This window comes from Arachis hypogaea, chromosome 19 (genome assembly GCF_003086295.3).
Source record: "Arachis hypogaea cultivar Tifrunner chromosome 19, arahy.Tifrunner.gnm2.J5K5, whole genome shotgun sequence".
In the NCBI taxonomy this organism is placed as follows: Eukaryota; Viridiplantae; Streptophyta; class Magnoliopsida; order Fabales; family Fabaceae; genus Arachis; species Arachis hypogaea.
In genome coordinates, this window is record NC_092054.1 from 156619489 (window position 1) to 156637580 (window position 18092).

The window sequence follows — 18092 nt, forward strand, 5'->3', positions numbered from 1 at the left end:
TCAAATAAAGATGCATGATGCAATTTTGGGACAGCTTGTATTTGTCTATTATTTTTATCATTGCTTGAAAATTTCTGTAATGTAAATGGAAAATTTTTTTCATAGAATTGAACATTTCTAGAAATGAAAATGTTTCTACTCTTAACGTTGTAAAGAATGTATCTTTTAACTCCATCTTTGACCCCCAAGTATACACACTTGAGAGCTCTTTGATCTAGTTTTGTTCTATGTGCTGTTAATGTTGATGCATATCCGAGACATCCAAACATCTTGAGGCATGATATATTAGGTAATTTTTGTTTCAAAATGTAGTAGGGTGACTGGTTTTGCAGTAGAGTACTAGGAATTCTATTTATTAGGTGCACTAAATGTCCTACTGCAAAGTTTCAGAACCTTTTAGGCATGTTTGAGTGAAACATCAATGCTCTTGTAATTTTTAAAATGTGTTGATGTTTCCTCTCTACTGTGCCATTTTGTTGAGGAGTCTCAACACAGGTAGTTTGATGTATTATACCTTAGATGCATAGAAATTTAGCAGCTTAAATTCATTTTCATTATCTGTTCTAACATTTTTAATTACCATGCCAAACTGAGTTTCAACCATTTTAACATAATTTTTGACCAAATCAGCGGCTTCTCCTTTTGATTTCATAAAATATAGCCATGTAAATCTACTTTTGTCGTCAACTACAATTAAAAATACTTGAAACTAGAAATTGAAGTTGTATTTATAGGTCCCCAAATGTCCATATGGACAATGTCAAATTTATTTTCACTATTTGAAACTCTAGTTGTATATGGTAATTTTTTTTTGTTTTGCATAGTGACATGAGTCACAAGGATTATTATAAGAGAAAGTATAGGGAGCCAATGACCTAAGCGGACAATGTGTACAATGAAGGTTTAGAAAGTATTAGAGATATGATTATTAGTGTTACATTGTCCTGTCAGGTTACGCTTTTGGGATGAGTGGTTTCAGGACATGGTATTAGGTGATGTTCATTTTATTCATAAACCAAAGATTTAGCCCATTGTACACATTGTACGTTTAGGCCATTAGCTCCCTAGCACTACTCTTATTATAAACAGAAAAATTTAAGTCATTGTATTCTTTTTTCATTACAACAATCCTATCATGAGGTATGTGTCCTAATCAGAGGTGCTAGAGCTCAGAGTTTTAATTAGATAATTCCTATTTTAATTAGACAATTCATAATAATATTAGCTTCTTTTTTTAATCTAAGTGAATGACAACTTCTAATTTTTATTTAACAACTTTATAATATTTTTTATAATATTTATATTATTACCTGCAATATTGTTGATAATATTATTCAGTCAAAAATATATCTTTATAGAATTAGTTTTACAAGTTAAAAACTCACAACTAATTTTTCACATAATCATAAGACTATTTTAGGTTGGCAATAATTCATTCTTAAACATTGAATCAAAGAACAGACTTCCTGGATTACCTAGCACCTAAGTACCATAATGATCGAAGATAATACACTTAAAATTTGCTACAAGGAAATTTGAGAAAACACTAACATCACAGTTAACCTTAAAAATATTATAAAAAAAATACTGTCACAAAAAATTTTAAACTGCATAATCCAAAAAATTTCTACTTTTCTTCAACCTTTTCAATTTATATACATATAAATGCATCCTCTACTACAGCGTTGATGATTTAATTTCAAATTAAGGTTATTGGAACAGAAATATAAAAATGAAAACAAAAATTTAGAGATTTAGATATTTTCTATCTTATATCTTATATTTTTAATATTTTTATTTTTTATTTTTTTGTAATTTTTGTTATGAAAAATAATTAAAATTTTATTATTTTTTATTATTTATCATTTATTCCATTTTTTAAATATTAATGATTAACTAATATTAAAAAATAATAAATCTTATCGACTCTTTTATTATAACACAATATCAAATGGAACGTAGTTACCTCTAAAACGTTAAAAAAAGGGTTATGTTTTAGGCAACTACTCCCATGAAGATGGCAAAAACATCTTCTCATGATGATCCTTGTTCAAAAAGTGTAACTTATTTATTTAGCAACATTTTAAATAAAAGTAACACTTTTACTTCAAATCAAATCAAGCCCTACAATCTATCATCCAATGGTCAAAATGATGTATCTTCACATGATGATAATCATTAAATCTTCATTGGAGTAGCCACCTATGTTTTATGTATGTGAATATAAATATTAAATAGTGTTGAGTATTCTTAAGAAATTGATGGATGTATAAATATGTAAAAGACAAGCGTGAAACCTACTCTGCTCAAAATCAATCTCTCTCTCTCTTTCTCTCTCTCTCTCTCTGTCTCTCACTGTTTTTCTTTCTCTGCTTTCCTTCTTCTTCTTCCATCGAAGAAATAAAAGTAGTAAAGGGAGAAGAAGATGGGTGTGAGAGTGATGAGTGTTTTCTTTTTACCATGAACAAACAACTACACACTACCCTCTTCTTCTTCTTCTCTGAAGAAAGAAGATGGCAATCCAACATCACAATGACCAACTAGAACAACAACAACATCACCACCAACACGCTGTCCTCGATGCCCTTTACTGCGACGAAGGAAAGTGGGAAGAAGAAGAAGAAGAGTTCTCAGGAGAGAGTGATGTCACAACAAACCACGACCATGAAGAAGAAGATGATGATGGTGTCAACTTCAACTTGAACTTCCATTCCCTTGACCCTCTGCTCTTGTTGGAGCAGGACATGTTCTGGGAAGATGAAGAGCTCAACACCCTCTTCTCCAAAGAGAAGCTTGACCAAGAAGCCTATTATAACAATGCCGATGATGTCATGAAAGCATTGGATCCTTCTTCTTCTTCTTCTTCTTCTTCTGTGTGTATGGCTCGTCGTGAAGCAGTTGAATGGATGCTTAAGGTGAATGCTCATTACGGGTTCTCAGCTCTGACGGCAACACTTGCCGTTACTTATCTGGATAGGTTCCTCTTGAGCTTCCATTTTCAAAGGGAGAAGCCATGGATGATCCAACTTGCCTCTGTCACTTGCATCTCTTTGGCTGCTAAAGTTGAAGAAACTCAAGTGCCTCTTCTCTTGGACCTTCAAGTACGTGCTTTTTTTTTTCCTTTATTTAAAAATTATCTCAGAAAACTCATCATCACGTTTCTAATAATGTGATTATTATTTGATCATGAATCATCATCAGGTTGAAGATGCAAAATATGTGTTTGAGGCAAAGACTATTCAGAGAATGGAGCTTCTGATTCTGTCCACCTTGAATTGGAAGATGCACCCTGTGACACCACTCTCATTTCTAGATCACATTATAAGGAGGTTGGGACTCAAAACACATCTTCACTGGCAGTTTCTCAAGCGTTGTGAGAATCTTCTTCTCTCTTTGCTATTGGGTAAGAATAATAATTAACAACACTAATTAACCCTCAATTAGATCTCATTATTTAAATGAATGCTTATTATTATTATTATTATCATTTTTGGTATCTAGATTCAAGATTTGTTGGTTGTCTTCCTTCTGTATTGGCCACTGCAACAATGCTGAATGTAATAGGCCAGATTCATCACAGCACTGAGGGAGTGGAATACAAAAACCAACTTCTTAGTGTTCTCAACATTAACAAGGTTAGTATATTAGAATAGATTAGATTAGTAGTAAGTGGTGATGCAATGAATGCAGATTAATTAATAAATTGCAATGCATGTGTACAGGAGAAGGTAGATGAATGTTATAATGGCATAGTGGAGGTGACAAATAACAATAATAATGGTGGTAGGGGGAAGAAGAGAAAGTATGAGGAAATCCCTGGTAGCCCAAGTGGCGTAATTGATGCAGTGTTCAGCTCTGATGATGGTTCCAACGATTCATGGGAAGTGGTGGGGTCATCATTGTTATGTTCATCACCATCACAAGAGGAGCCTCAGCCTCAGCCTCTCTTGAAGAACAAGAAACAACAATTGAAATTGTCATCACTTAACAGGGTCATTGTCGGAATTGTTGGCACCACCCCATAAAAAGTACCCCTTTGATCTTTTAACTATTCTTATTATTATTCTCAATCTCTTCATTTCCAACAATGTCCAACAAGGTCATAGAAGAAAGGGGAAGAGGAGGGACAAAGTTGGCAATGAGGACTATGATATATCTCTTCTAGACCATACCAAATCTGGACATATGTTACATCTTTAATTTTCCTAGTATAATAAATTGGGAACAATTTTGTTTATGTGTGTGTTTTAACTTTTAATTCTATTCACTTGCCTTATTATTATTATGTGTTTGAATGTGTTTGGGTAGAGCATTGAGATGGGCGCCCAAAATGGTCCACACAAACCTTTTTCTACTACCATTACTTTAATTAATTAGTTTCTTTGAAATTGGTAAGAGAGAAGAAATAATAAAAAAGGGTTGTTATGCAGAGATTAGGAAGGTGAGGTTTGTTTGTTTGCATGTGAAAGGAAGAGTGGTTTGTCGGCCAGTTTTCTTCTTCATTGGGGGTTTCACTCTTTTGACCTCGTTACAAGGGCCATCACCCTTTCTCTTTTAATATTATTTTTCCACTGACCCTAATAATCCCTCACTACTCACTACTATTAACTATTAACCTAACCCCTCAACTAATTCAATATATATACCAACTTAACTATTCCTCTTCTCTACTCATTCATTACTTATATTTGTCATTCATTACTTATATTTGCGGGATTTGGATTCTCTAAAGTTTGAATTTCACTCTAAAGAATAAAGTATGATTTTTTACTATTTATTTTATAGATGAGACTAAAAATAAATATAAAAAAAATTATTCAAAGATAAAAGATCACACTTTATCCTCTAAAGTACAAATTTAAAATTTAGAGGATGCAAATTCATATTTGCGCTTCTTCACTTCTTTTCCTGCCAAAAATCATAGTTAAAAATGATGGTTAGGTTAATATTTTTAAATTGATTTTCGAAAAATTTTATTAATTATATTAGTCCAAAAATTATAGTTCTAAATCAAATGAGTCATTTTAACTGTTAAATGATGTGTCGTGTTAAATGTCGCATGATATGATGATTTTTTGTTCGAAGTATTAATTTGCTGTTATTATCCTATCATGTCACACTGAATATTATTGGACTAATTTAATTTAAAATTGTATTTTTTAAAGACTAATATAATTAATAAAATTTTTCGAAAATTAATTTAAAAATTATTCAATAACGAATTAATCAAGTATACTAAATTATCAAATAATTTTCACCGATTATATTTTTGATTTGAGAGTAATGTAATTTTTCATGACTTCATATTTGATGATAGAGGCCTGAGTAATAACTAATAACATGTTGGTAGCTAATGGATCCATGTATTACTTACTAATCAGAAGTTTAGAATTAATTAATCTATGCACATAGTTGGCAACTTGGAAAGAGTTGCATTTTGTGCAATAATATTAATTGCGGACTCTTGCTTCCACGCAATCTTAGAAGTTCTCATAGGGCCAGGCATGTAAGGACGAATGTACTGTTTTTTTTTTAATTAGTGACTAACCATCTTAATTAATAATAAAAACTCTCTCTGCTCTGCTATCTCTGTCAATTCCACTGTAATCTTACTTCTTTCAATACATCAAATTAAAGTATACAAAATATTCTCAATAATGTAGTTATAAACTTTGCAAAATATATTCAATCTTACTTATTACTAATATATAGGAGACAAATGCTTAATCATGTTTATGGAGACTTTTAATTACTTTGTTAATCGTTAGTTGGATTAGATGATTAAGTGCATTCTTTTTAAAGAAACAAGAAAAGGTGGCATGCACCATGTGGATAACATTCCGTAGACCTTCTCTTTCTCTAAATTGCGCTGAGATTTTTCTTTTCTTTTCTTTTTCCTTTTTGTAATTCTTCCTTACCCTTTTTCTTTTATGAATGCAAAGATTCATGATTATCGTTCTAGTGGAGTGACTATAGTGCATGCTTCACCTTTTGGTTATTTTTATTTTTCTTTCTTTCTTCTTCCCATGTGAAAATAAAATTAAAGCTCACCTTGCTTTTTTCACGTGTATAACTACTATATATTATATGTATAATTTCTATAAAGATAATGTATCTAAATTCATTGCATGAAAGCAAAATGGAATAAGAATAAATGAATAATAATGCCATATATTTTAAGACTTCTTACCTTAGTATATGAGACCAATTTTTATTGGAGGAATTTAAAGTCATAACAATGCCATATTGGTTTGGGGTAATGATATGGAGACAAAAAAAGCAGTCAGAACTTGTCTTATTTAGCATTCATTAATTGTCGCAACATTTAATGAATGCTAAATAAGGCAAGTTATGGCTGTTTTTGGCTGATTTTCTTTGGTTACCAAACATTTTCGATTGGTTTGTCTCTGTTAAGTGGAGTGTGTACAGAAATGAGTAAGACAATAAGTAAATATAAAAAATGGTTTTAGTTTTTGTGGTTGCTTTGACTAAACACCCACTAATCCTTAATTATGATATTGTAATGCATTAAGGCAGTGGATTTTATTATGGGGGACAAAATCTGATTTTGTAGGAAGATTGTCTCTGCCTCTATTAATATTTTCTTTCTTAAATTATGTTAATGTGGTCACAGTTATAAATTATTTAATTTATTTTTGAGTCATTTTAAAAGAATAGAACTCACATATAATAAAAATTATTTATTTTTGTTTTAGGACCAAAGCTAATAATAAGGACTCGTGAGACCATGAATAAGTACGTCCCCACAACAATAATTGAAGAATAATATGATGCATAAGCTTGATGAATTTAAAAACTTTCTTTTTTGACCAAGTCTAACTCAACCTTGTCCTTGTGTTATTTATTTTGCATTAGTTAATTGATTCACATAAATACAAAAAATTTGGGCTAAAATTCATCTAATGAAATTTCAGTCTGATATTTTCCTTGCTTACAGCTGTAAAGTCCAAAAGGACAACAAAAGAGGACCATAAGTGCTGGTGGACCCTCCCTCTGCTTTCTTTCTGTCTCTTAATTTCTGCACACTTAATTAATTTCTTATATTCTTTCCCTTTTAGTGTAATAGGGATTTATTAATCAATTATAATTAAGAATTTGTGCTAATCTTCCTAGCATCGAGTTAGATACAACTTTTAACCATTGTTTCTAGATACTCATCAACCAATCTAACTTTTTTCTTCTATAATAATTATGATTTTGTCATTTAGACTTGCTAATATCCTTCTCCTTTATATTACAAGTTTATAATTATACTATAGGTATATAAAAAATTATATACATTAAAATATATATTAAAAATAAATTTAACCACATATATTTATATATAAATATATAATAATTAATTCGATAACTAATTTTTTTGTATGCACTTAATATTTTTTTTATTATGTTACTAAGGTTCCAATGTTTGCTAGAATCAAAATTTTGAGATACTACTCAATTTAGTCCCTGAACTTGTATGCAAGTCTCAATTTAATTTTTAAAGTTTTAATTGCTTTTATTTATTCCCTAAATTTTGTAAACATAATTCATGTTAGTCCTTGAAACAATTTTCAACGTATAAACGTTAACGGAACACTATCTTGAATTGTCGGATGCCACACTAAACTTTATAAAATGATTTCGTTTTAGTTTTGGCACTCAAATAACCCAAAAATAACATTGTAAATAGTATTTATTAAAATTTTACCTAACAAAATAAGTGATACGATACCGTTTTTTAGCTATTTAAATACCAAAACTAAAACTGTATAATTTTATAAGTTTTAACTAGTTTATAACAATGCTTCATTAACGTTTTTATACTAAAAATTGTTTCAGAGACTAATATGAGGCACGTTTATAAATTTTGGAGACTAAATAGAAGCAATTGAAATTTTAGGCACTAAATTGAAATTCGGGACTAAATTGAGTATTAAGTACAAAATTTTAGAAGAAAATAAAAATAATATCACCTAGAAACAAGGTTGATACATCAACATGCTATTATTAGTGTACTAAATTATGATTTCATGAGGTTACATCATCTAACTTTTACATGGAAATGTATGATTGCATCAAATGATTTTGTCAATCCACACAAACAATATATGAGAATTTCAATTGTCCCCATGCATTATTTCAAATGCTAAGATATGCTGATTTCTCTTTTTAATACATATATATAATTTTAATTCAACTGTTCTATGATAAATACAAAACAGGTGGAGGTAGCCCACTCTATTAATAAGGTAAAATGTCACATCCATTATCCTTTAATTTGGCCTATTATGTGTTGAATTAATTTTATTGTAGTCAACATATTAAAGTAATTAAATTCTTCAAAGATTTGAAGAAAAGTAATTGAAATCCAGAGAAGGAGGGAAAAAAAAAAATCCAGAGTTTGTATCTATAGTTTCTATGTTTCGTCATCATGGTGTGGTAAGAGAGATAATCAATGGACTTAAATTTGAATATAATAAAATATGAAATATTTTCACATTATTATTCAATCATATATTAATATATTTGTTGTTATAATAAGTTGTTTTACTCATTAATTGAATTTACTTAGCTATAACAAAAAATAATTTTATATTCTCAGTACATGTTAATTAAACTTAAAAAAAGAATGTAAAAAAACAGTGGTTCGACTAGTCATTATCATGAGGAGGCTAAAGAGAAAAATATATATTGACTTATATATTATTTATTATTAATAGAATATAAATTCTATTTAAATTAATTAAACTCGCATATGACTTAATTACAAATGTGATATAAATCCATATAATCTAGGCTTCGATACTATATATAATAGAAATATAGAAATGATTGGTATACTATTTTGTTTTCTTTCTAAAATACACTTCATTATATATAATCCAAATATTTATTTCCTGTTATTTTTAAAACTTAAACCTAAAATGACCTAGTTAAGTTATAAGCAATTTGTCACCATAGTTAATTCCATTTTCAATACCTTTACACATATTTAATAGAGATTATTTTTGATGTATAAATAATATAAAATATTTTACACACTTGTACGATCATAATTATTTTTTTGAATGACTATTCATATAAATAATGTAAAAAATAATTATTTTTATTAATATAATGTTATGTGATTGAATACACATATAAAATCGTTTAAATATAAAATATTTAATAAATTAAATTTTATTTAATAAATAAAAAAGTGTTACGACACAACTAATATTGAGTCGCTTAATTAGTTGGTTAATTAGCACATTAGAATTTGTTAGAAATATAAATAGGAGCAATAATGACTTAATGAGTCATTGTATTAAGTATAGAAAAATTAATGAATTGATGAATTCTTTAGAATTCTTTGGAGATTACTGATTTGTCTCGAATAATTAACTTGGGTTGGTTGAGTAGTTAGCTCACTCGTCCTCTAAAGTAAGTGTTCGAAGGTTCGAATTTCGCCTTATGTATGCAGTAATCCATTGGCCAGCAACAAACCCTTAAATGAAGCTCCAATCAACGGTAAATTAGTCTTTGGCATGACGAGTTAGGAAACACCGTGGACAACCAAAAAGCAAATTAACAGAGGGTTACAATATTATCAGTAGAAAGCAAGAAAAACTCATTTGTTTTATCCTTGGACACTAGAGATGATCTTAGCTTTTCAAGTTGATTTAAAGGTGGAAGTATAGCAGAGATGCAGAGACAAATTTAGAGGCATCTAAGTCCTGAGGCCAACGTGTTGATTTGTGAATATCTCAAACTCTAAAGGAAAGTAACTATCCAACAAGTTCCATATACAATATGGTCCCCAAAAAAACCAAAGTTATTCTATTTCAATGCACAGCGCAGTTGAATGTTGATGCATGAATAATGGCCCCCCAAAAACCTCTGTCAACTTGCATTTCCACACCTGATGCGTGACCAAATTATTATCACAATTTGTTACACAGTTAATGTTTCTTGCTACCACCATCAGCAATTGGCATCCAATGTTAGTTTATGATCCATCAAATTTTAACTGGCCACCACATCTCTCAAGCAGAGACAAAAATCTTCAACACTAGAAACATTATTATAATTTGGCTATCTTATATATACATATACTCATCAAGATGTGTGAATAATCAATTAATTCAATAAGACACACGTATATAAATGCCTACAAGACAATTATTATCATCAGCATCGGTATTATGTTTTATCTTAAATTCAGATCAGATCGCATTGTGGTCCAAACTACAAACATTTCTAACCATAATGAATTTTAATTAATTAACTATATCTACATGGGCCTACTATATGTAACATTTGAGAATATTGTTGGAATAATTAGATTTATGATGAAGACCTGAAAGGTACAATTCAAGTTCTGGTAAAGTAATTACCAATCACTGTTCTAACAATCTTGAAAATTTCATAACCATGATTAATTCATCTAAACTATACTTAGAAACTGATCAACCTGGGTTGCATTGCTAGCTAGACTAATCTAACACTAATAAATAACACTAATAAATAAGAGACTTTATTTAAAAGCAAACATTAAGGTAGCATTTGTTTCGAGGTACTGAGACAGAGACTGGGAAACTGAGACTCAGTATCATATTTGTTGATTTAGAAACTGGTACTAAAATTTATGTCTCTGTCTCCAAAATTTCAGTATTTCAGAAAACCTCCAAAAAGTGGGGACATAGGAGATTAAAATTTTTAGAGATGGAGACTGAAACTTTAATAACATTTTATATCTAAAATACCTTCATTTCAATTAATTAATTCCAATTTTACCCTTTGTACAAATTAAATTAGAATTTTATTCTTGTTTCAATTTCTATTTCAATCTCTGTCTCTTAACCTCTGTTTCTCAGTCTCAATCTTTTCGTCTCTGTCTCTCCACCAAACGCTACCTAAATGAACTGAGGCAATAATAGCACACGTTGTTTTATGACAATTTTGGTTTTTATCACCTACTATACTAAGTAGATAAAAATGAACCATGTCCAGAGAATAAGACATTGAGCTATTAACTTGTTTGGAAGCTCATAGTAATAATATAAGTAGACAAGTAGTGAGTAAATCTTCATTTTAACCACTAAAAGATTTGATTTATGATACTATGAAAGAAAAAATTGATACAATAATTGTTTCAAAATTATTGTATGATAGAATGCATTAAATATAAAAAGATATATTCTAAAATATTATCTAAAAATTGAATTTCACCATAACTTTTTTCAACCATTCTTAAAAAAAATGGAAATATTTTTTTCTTTGAAAGCCAAATGTTGATTTAATTTACTCAATGGGGTTAGAGTAGACTCATCTCAACAAATAATAATCTTGGCGCCTCAATAGGGTTACCCCACCATATTCATTTGATGTCTTATATAGAAAATAAAACGTTTATAAGGGAGATGGGGACAAGTAACATTAAATACCCAAAACAAAAGGGCACAAACAGTAATATGTCTAAGTGGTCCAATGCAAACACACAAGTGTGTGTGTCTTGCTAAATCATTTTCCCTCTCTTTTTTCAATTTCATTAGCCTAAACCACAAATATCCTCTTTTAGGGTTTTAATTAATCTAGGTCATCAAATAAGCTTAATTATTTATATTTATTAAAGAGTTTAATTTTGATACGACGAGTATGACAATTTTATACAACATCTAATTAGATTCATGCGTTTATATAATTTTTTAAAATTGTGAATCTAAAAAATAATTATTTTTACTGATGTAGTAATACACGATTAAATATTTGTTTAAAATTGTTTATTTTGATTTTGTATAAAAAATAAATTCTAATTATATTAATAAAAAAAATTCTTTTCCAATTGCAAGTCTCAAATTTTAAAATATTACACACACAAAGAAAAATGTGAAGCAATAAACTTGAAGTACTTAACATGATATGTATCATTTCCTTTTTCTTTTTTTTTTTTTAGGGAAATTGGTTAATTGTTAAGGAAGGGAGCATCCCATTTTAGGGATCAATATGTAGTTGCTTTAGAAAGTCAGAAGAAAAGGACATGTGAAGTTTTAGATGTTATGATGAGGGGGCCATGGCCATCCAAAGAGGCCATATGACATGGCTTAGCTTGTGTCTCAAATCTGTGATACTTGGCAGTGATTGCTGCAACCGAGTATGTCCGACTTATCAGACAAAGATTTGGGTATCTTTTCACAGGCAATAGTGACCCCAATAAGTAACTAACCCCCCATGCAACCCTTCTCATATATTACCTCCTTTTAAGTCAATTTCGGCTATAACTTCTCTAAATATTGATAAAAAGAAGGGTTAGTTTAAATTCAGGTGCAGTAAAGTTGATAATTGAAAACTGTTAGATAAAAATGTAGTTAAATCAGTTAAATTATTTAACGGTTCTCAATTATCAACTTCACGTGAAGTTTACTATACCTAATTTTTACCAAAAAATAAGTTCAATGTGTTAATTGAATGGATAAATAGAGAAAACGTGGTGAAATTTATTAGATTGAAGTATGCAAATTTGCAACATGATGATGGTCATATTAAAATAAATTAAAGTTAGTTGGTTTGCTTCTTATATATTAATATATACATGCCTGTATTTATTAACGTGAGACAATGCAACCATTCATGTATTGTTACAACCTTAAAAATAAAGTAAAAACTCAGGTACAGTTGTTTTTAAGTAAAATTGATATTTGAAAATTGTTAGATAATTTGATAAATTTGATTAAATTATAATTTAATAATTCTCAATTATCAACTTTAAATAAAAATAATTGTACATGAATTTTTACTTAAAAATAAATGATTTTTAGATATATTGTTTAAAAAATTATTTAAATATATTAATCTAATTGAATAATTATATAAAACTCTTTACATTGTGCGGAAATAAAAATTGGATTATGCTACGTGTATACTAAAATCAACCACCAAAATCAACCATTAGTATAAAATACATGTTAGAATATAAATACACATTAAAAATAAATTAAACCACACATGTATTTATACACAAATACATTGTTAGCTGATTTTAGTGGTTAATTTTAGTGTACAAATAGCATTTTTCATAAAAATTAAACTTTTGTTTTAAGGCTTATTAATTAAAGAAGGGCACATAGAGTAAGGTAGTAAAAAACGGTGACTATGGAGGAGTGAGTTGTAAATCATAAATGGTAAAGAGAGCAAAATTAAAGACCTTATCTATTGGAAAACGCATACTTGAAGTGGTGGCAATCTACTACGTAGTACATAACATCACTGTAGGTATAAATAAAACAGACAAGGTATGATGAGGACACCAACAAATACACAAAAACAAAAGACATGCGTGTCTTGGTGTAGGGTTCATGAAAAAGTCAAAATTCTACAGTCATCAACAATGCAAGTATCTCGTACAAAAAAAATAAATTAAAAAAAAAAGCGTTTCAACTTTCTTTCTATTCGTGCCAAAATTATAGTCACATAATAAATGAAACCGTACGGATGGATGAAATGATTAAGCAAATAATGATATTACTTTGCGTCTGTAATGTTACAAATTATAATGTCTCTGCTGTACGTTCTCCTTAGTGCTAACTTTATTTCAATTTGACAATTAATCAATTTAAATTAGTCAAATAGTCAACTCACTCCTCCACTTAGTAAATGTGAGAGGTTCGAATCTCGTTTTATGCATGCAATAATTCTTTGGCCAGCTACAGATCTTTAAATAGAATTTAGATCTGTCACAGATTAGGAAATACCATGGATAACTAAAAAATTAATAATAACAATCAATTGTTGTATACACAAAACTAAATTTAAATTCTGAATATTTGATTAATTGAACGAGTGGTATTCAACCAACTTGGTTTATACGCAGAATTACTAGAATTTATACAAGATAATGATATAAGAATTGAGATATGGTCCAAGAAATTGAGATGAGATTAGAGTGTGCAGTTAGAGGCATCCACATGGCAGAGTTGATTTCATCATCACAGAAAGATAGAACCCGTGAGTGTCTTAAATGGTACAATTTTAGCTGCTTTGCATGCAGGTGGGTCAGTAGAATTCTCGAAGCTAAGATAATTAAATGGTTGGAATGTGAAGGTTTCGATGAAAGGAATTGAAGGGAACGGTTAATGATGAATGCATCAAGATAGGAACAGACAAATCTAATCCTGAGCAGTAGGTAGAGAGTAACAGTGTGTGTGTTCATTCTTCAATGTTGTTATATGAGAATTTAACATTCGTCCTTCATATATATACACAGCTACCTCTATCTTCACGTGCATTTCAACCTTCAATTATTATCTATGCCTCACTTCACTTAACTCTTACAACAATAAGAATGAGACCGACATACTTATCATCTTATCAAATTTGCTATCTAGCAAAATTAATTACTAAGAAGAAGGGGCAATATAGTAAATGTATAGTGATATTCACAAGATTTCTTTCTGTACGGAAAGAATAGTAGAAGTAGATTATCATCCCATAATTATTAGTACATTTTAAATTCTTCCATGTTGAGACTAAGATTACGTAATATATTCAAATGACGAGTGTTACGTCGTCACATGTCACAGAAGTGGTATCTAGAACATTATTATTCTAGATTGCGTTGTGTGCAATGTTTGGTCTTTTTAACTTGTTAGTTTACTGATGATATAGTTTGTTGGTGTTGCTTAGTTGATACCATTACTTATATTACTGTGTTAGTGTTACCATGCTTTATATACAGGACACAGTTTACAAGGCCTGACATTAGTGGGGATGAAGAGATTGACTTTATGAATTTCACATTGTAACAAGATCCATGCATTTGGGGCCTCTGAAAGATCAGAACACAGTACTTAAAAGGGGCATGCATGCACCCATTACATATAGCAAAGCTCGTTCTATGATTTCAGGCACACTACCTGCATTATATTCATGATATGGACCATGGTCAACCTACTGCACACTTCCCTTTGCTAGCTGCTACTAATAGTAAAAAACACAATCAAAACACCCATTATCAACTTCCAATTGAGACCAAAACCTACTATAGGTGTATTTTGTTTGCAGACTCTAGTTTTTACTATACTTTTTTCTTTTTATTACTATTTTAGAGAGATAATTATTTATATATATTTTTTATTAACTTAAAATTTTAGAATAATTCATTTTATCATATAATATTAGAACTTTTAAGATTAAAAGATCTGGAGATTCATCTTTGTTGACTCTTAAAAAGAAAATGAGTCCAGGCAAATTTCATGCAAATATAAAAAGAAGGCTCTTTTATAAAAAGATATATTAGAGATATAATTATTTGTGTGTCTCTTATTTATACAGTGTGATGATTGAATTCGTCGAGAGGGTATGGCAACAAACTTGAAGTCCAATGTTGCTAACTTGCTATGCTATCTTGCTCCCCAAGGATACTACTATACATGTGATTCTAACTTAGCATGCAAAAGAAACCCAGATTCAATGTAATGCTATTAAGACTGGTGAATACATCAAACAACACTATAATGATACCCATCCGATCCAAGCCTTCTGCATCAATCAAACCTGCACTTACACTGTTATTATTCGATCAAAATGCAGCGTATTGGTGATCCCTCAGCACCAGACAACCTAGGAGGTAAGCAATGGACTGTATATAATCCTGCTGGGATATCATCAAGCTTCAAGGCTTCCACTGGAATGATTTCCTAAAGTATTTGGAGTTGTTAGTTCATGTCATGCTCATGATGATTTCATTTCCTAAAACTTTGGTGCATCATAGCATTGTTCATAATGAGAATACAGAAAAGGCAACATCAACAACAAAGGTTACTTGGTCTTAACAACCTTCAAGAGCTCCGTTTGACAAGTGGACAAAATGAGATTTCCGTGTCTGTATATTTGACCCACAAGATGTGAATGAAAGAGGTAGCTAACAATTAACTAACATGTAGTGATATGCATAACATCAAAATCATTAACCACAAAAGATAACTTTTTTAATCTTACCCTGTCTTTTAGGAAAACTAGGTGAGATCCAACCAAGTGATCATAAGCAGCAACTGATAAGTAATCAACTCCTAAATTTTATCACAGAAAAGCCCGTCAGTAGGCAACATAAGATATAGCATTTACTTAAGATCATGATTAAGATACATATAAATAATAAAGTACTAAAATAGTTGAACATGGTGATCCGGATCACACCGGGGAACTCGTATAAGGAGGTCAAGAGATTCAGAGTAATGGCCAGAAATGATACACTTCCCTATAATTATCTTAAATGAATGTCAACATTCAACAACAAATGAACCTGCGGAAATTCTAGTTATCCGTTAAATTTTAGGATGACTCTTTTGTAATAGTACACTTCCAGTTAGGAGTAAATAGTGTATAAATGGCATCATAATCATAATATAATGATGCCAGATCAACTTCGTGGCATTCACATTACTAAATAAGATTATGCTGCCCTATCTTAACTAAGAAAAAAGAATTTTTCTTTTATTCAACTCATTACAAGAGCAACTTGACTAAATGATTAGTTTCTTATAGTCTCATTATGTTGCACGACATGTACAAAATACCTATGAAGCAATCACAGTCAAAGAATCAATTTAAGGGGCAGAGAAGCAATTTGCGGCTTACCTACAAGTTTGATGTCAGTGTTGTCCACTAGCCATTGAGCACCATCCACTGTAAATCCTACATAGCTTAAGTCACATTCCTTCTGATACATGAGCCGCCTAATAATGCAATGAAATCCAAAGATTGTGAAAGAAGATTAACATTATAGATTAGACTTGGAGATCAAAATACCAATATATAAGAATTAAGAAACAAATAAGGTAAAGACTCATATGCAATTGTCCTTTTCATATGTAGTTGATAATTGAAAATGGTTAGATAATGATTTAATTAAACTTGTCAAATCTTCTAATGGTTCTCAAATATAAATTTCACATGAAGATAACTAACTGCATGTAAGTTTCCACCAACAAATAAATGCTATCAAAGTCTCTAAGAACAGCATTAATGGGAATAAATACATATTTTGCTTATAGTGTTCCCCTGTTTCAACAGATTCATAAAAAATTCAAGTATTAGCAGTACTGAAATAGTGAAATGTCTTAATGTTGTGTTAAGAGCAGTTACCTGTCGGTATTGAGTGTTCGAAAGAGCACACGATTGACACCCCTTGGAATATTCAACGATTTCATAACTTGAGCTGCAACACAGAAAGAGACATAGCTTCATTTAATCCACAGAAGTGTCAGAAACACATGAAGTAGTAAGTAACAGTTAAAGATATACCATACCAGTAATATTGCTATGTCTTGGAACATCGATCAACAGAGCAGGACCTATAAACAAATCAGCATAGAAGAATTAACAGAAAATGAAAGAGGTGAAGAAGGGAGGGTTGTGAGGAATTAACCATTGAGGACATGAAGATCGAGGGAGTCAACATCGAAGGAAGCATAGAAGTAGTGGTCGTAGAAGTGGCCGGGGGCATCCACATGGGTGCCGGTGTGAGTAGGGAGCTTCATAAGGGAAGCGTTGGCCATGGAACCGTTCTTCATGCTACTAACCTGCCATAGGAACTGCCCGATGCCGCCCTCTGATTCCCACTCCGGCATGTCAGCCTGATACCTGTGGCTGATGTCCACTATTCGCAACCGCATATCATCATCGTACACCTCTCGCCGACCACCTACGAGGGACAAGGTGCACCATACAACAAGCCACGCCAATGGAGACTTCATTCTTTGTTAGTTGCCAAGCTGCTATTCACTCTAGACAGATCTAATTAGTGTCTTAATTTTTTTTTTATTTTTTTAGTAATAAAAAAACAAGAATAATTCAGTCGTCAATATCAGTCTTAGGGAGACCGCTTGTTAGAAAATATCTCTTTTTCCTTCCATAATCCGTCTCACTGATGGTGAAGGATTTGGTAATTTACCAAAGAATAATTATTGTTTAAAAAAAAATTAGGCAGAATTATAGAATAATGATATTCTTTTAATATATATTTATAAAAATAATAAAGATAAGAAATCAAAACAAATGACAAATCATGAACCGTGAAAATGTATATACAAAATGGGCGGCACGAGAGAAAA

The 18092-nt window shown here is 30.5% G+C and overlaps 2 protein-coding genes across 3 annotated transcripts; one reads left to right on the top strand and one right to left on the bottom strand.

Annotated features, from left to right (window-relative positions):
* Positions 1–2260: 2260 nt before the first annotated feature.
* Positions 2261–4237, top strand: LOC112776261 (cyclin-D3-3). Its single transcript, XM_025820343.3, has 4 exons — positions 2261–3101; positions 3202–3403; positions 3502–3635; positions 3723–4237. The coding sequence occupies exons 1-4, from the start codon at positions 2514–2516 to the stop codon at positions 4023–4025; spliced, it is 1227 nt and encodes a 408-aa protein (XP_025676128.1). The 5' UTR covers positions 2261–2513; the 3' UTR covers positions 4026–4237.
* An 11019-nt stretch (positions 4238–15256) lies between these two features.
* Positions 15257–17981, bottom strand: LOC112775310 (cyclase-like protein 2). 2 transcript variants are annotated; one of them, XM_025818879.3, is made up of 7 exons: positions 17408–17981; positions 17289–17333; positions 17125–17197; positions 16618–16715; positions 15979–16049; positions 15817–15862; positions 15257–15677 (listed from the first exon to the last, which is right to left on the bottom strand). In XM_025818879.3, the coding sequence occupies exons 1-7, from the start codon at positions 17733–17735 to the stop codon at positions 15646–15648; spliced, it is 693 nt and encodes a 230-aa protein (XP_025674664.1). In that variant the 5' UTR covers positions 17736–17981; the 3' UTR covers positions 15257–15645. The 2 variants fall into 2 exon arrangements, with proteins under 2 accessions (XP_025674664.1, XP_025674662.1); XM_025818877.3 differs by lacking the exon at positions 15817–15862 and having other exon boundaries at positions 17408–17804.
* Positions 17982–18092: the final 111 nt, after the last annotated feature.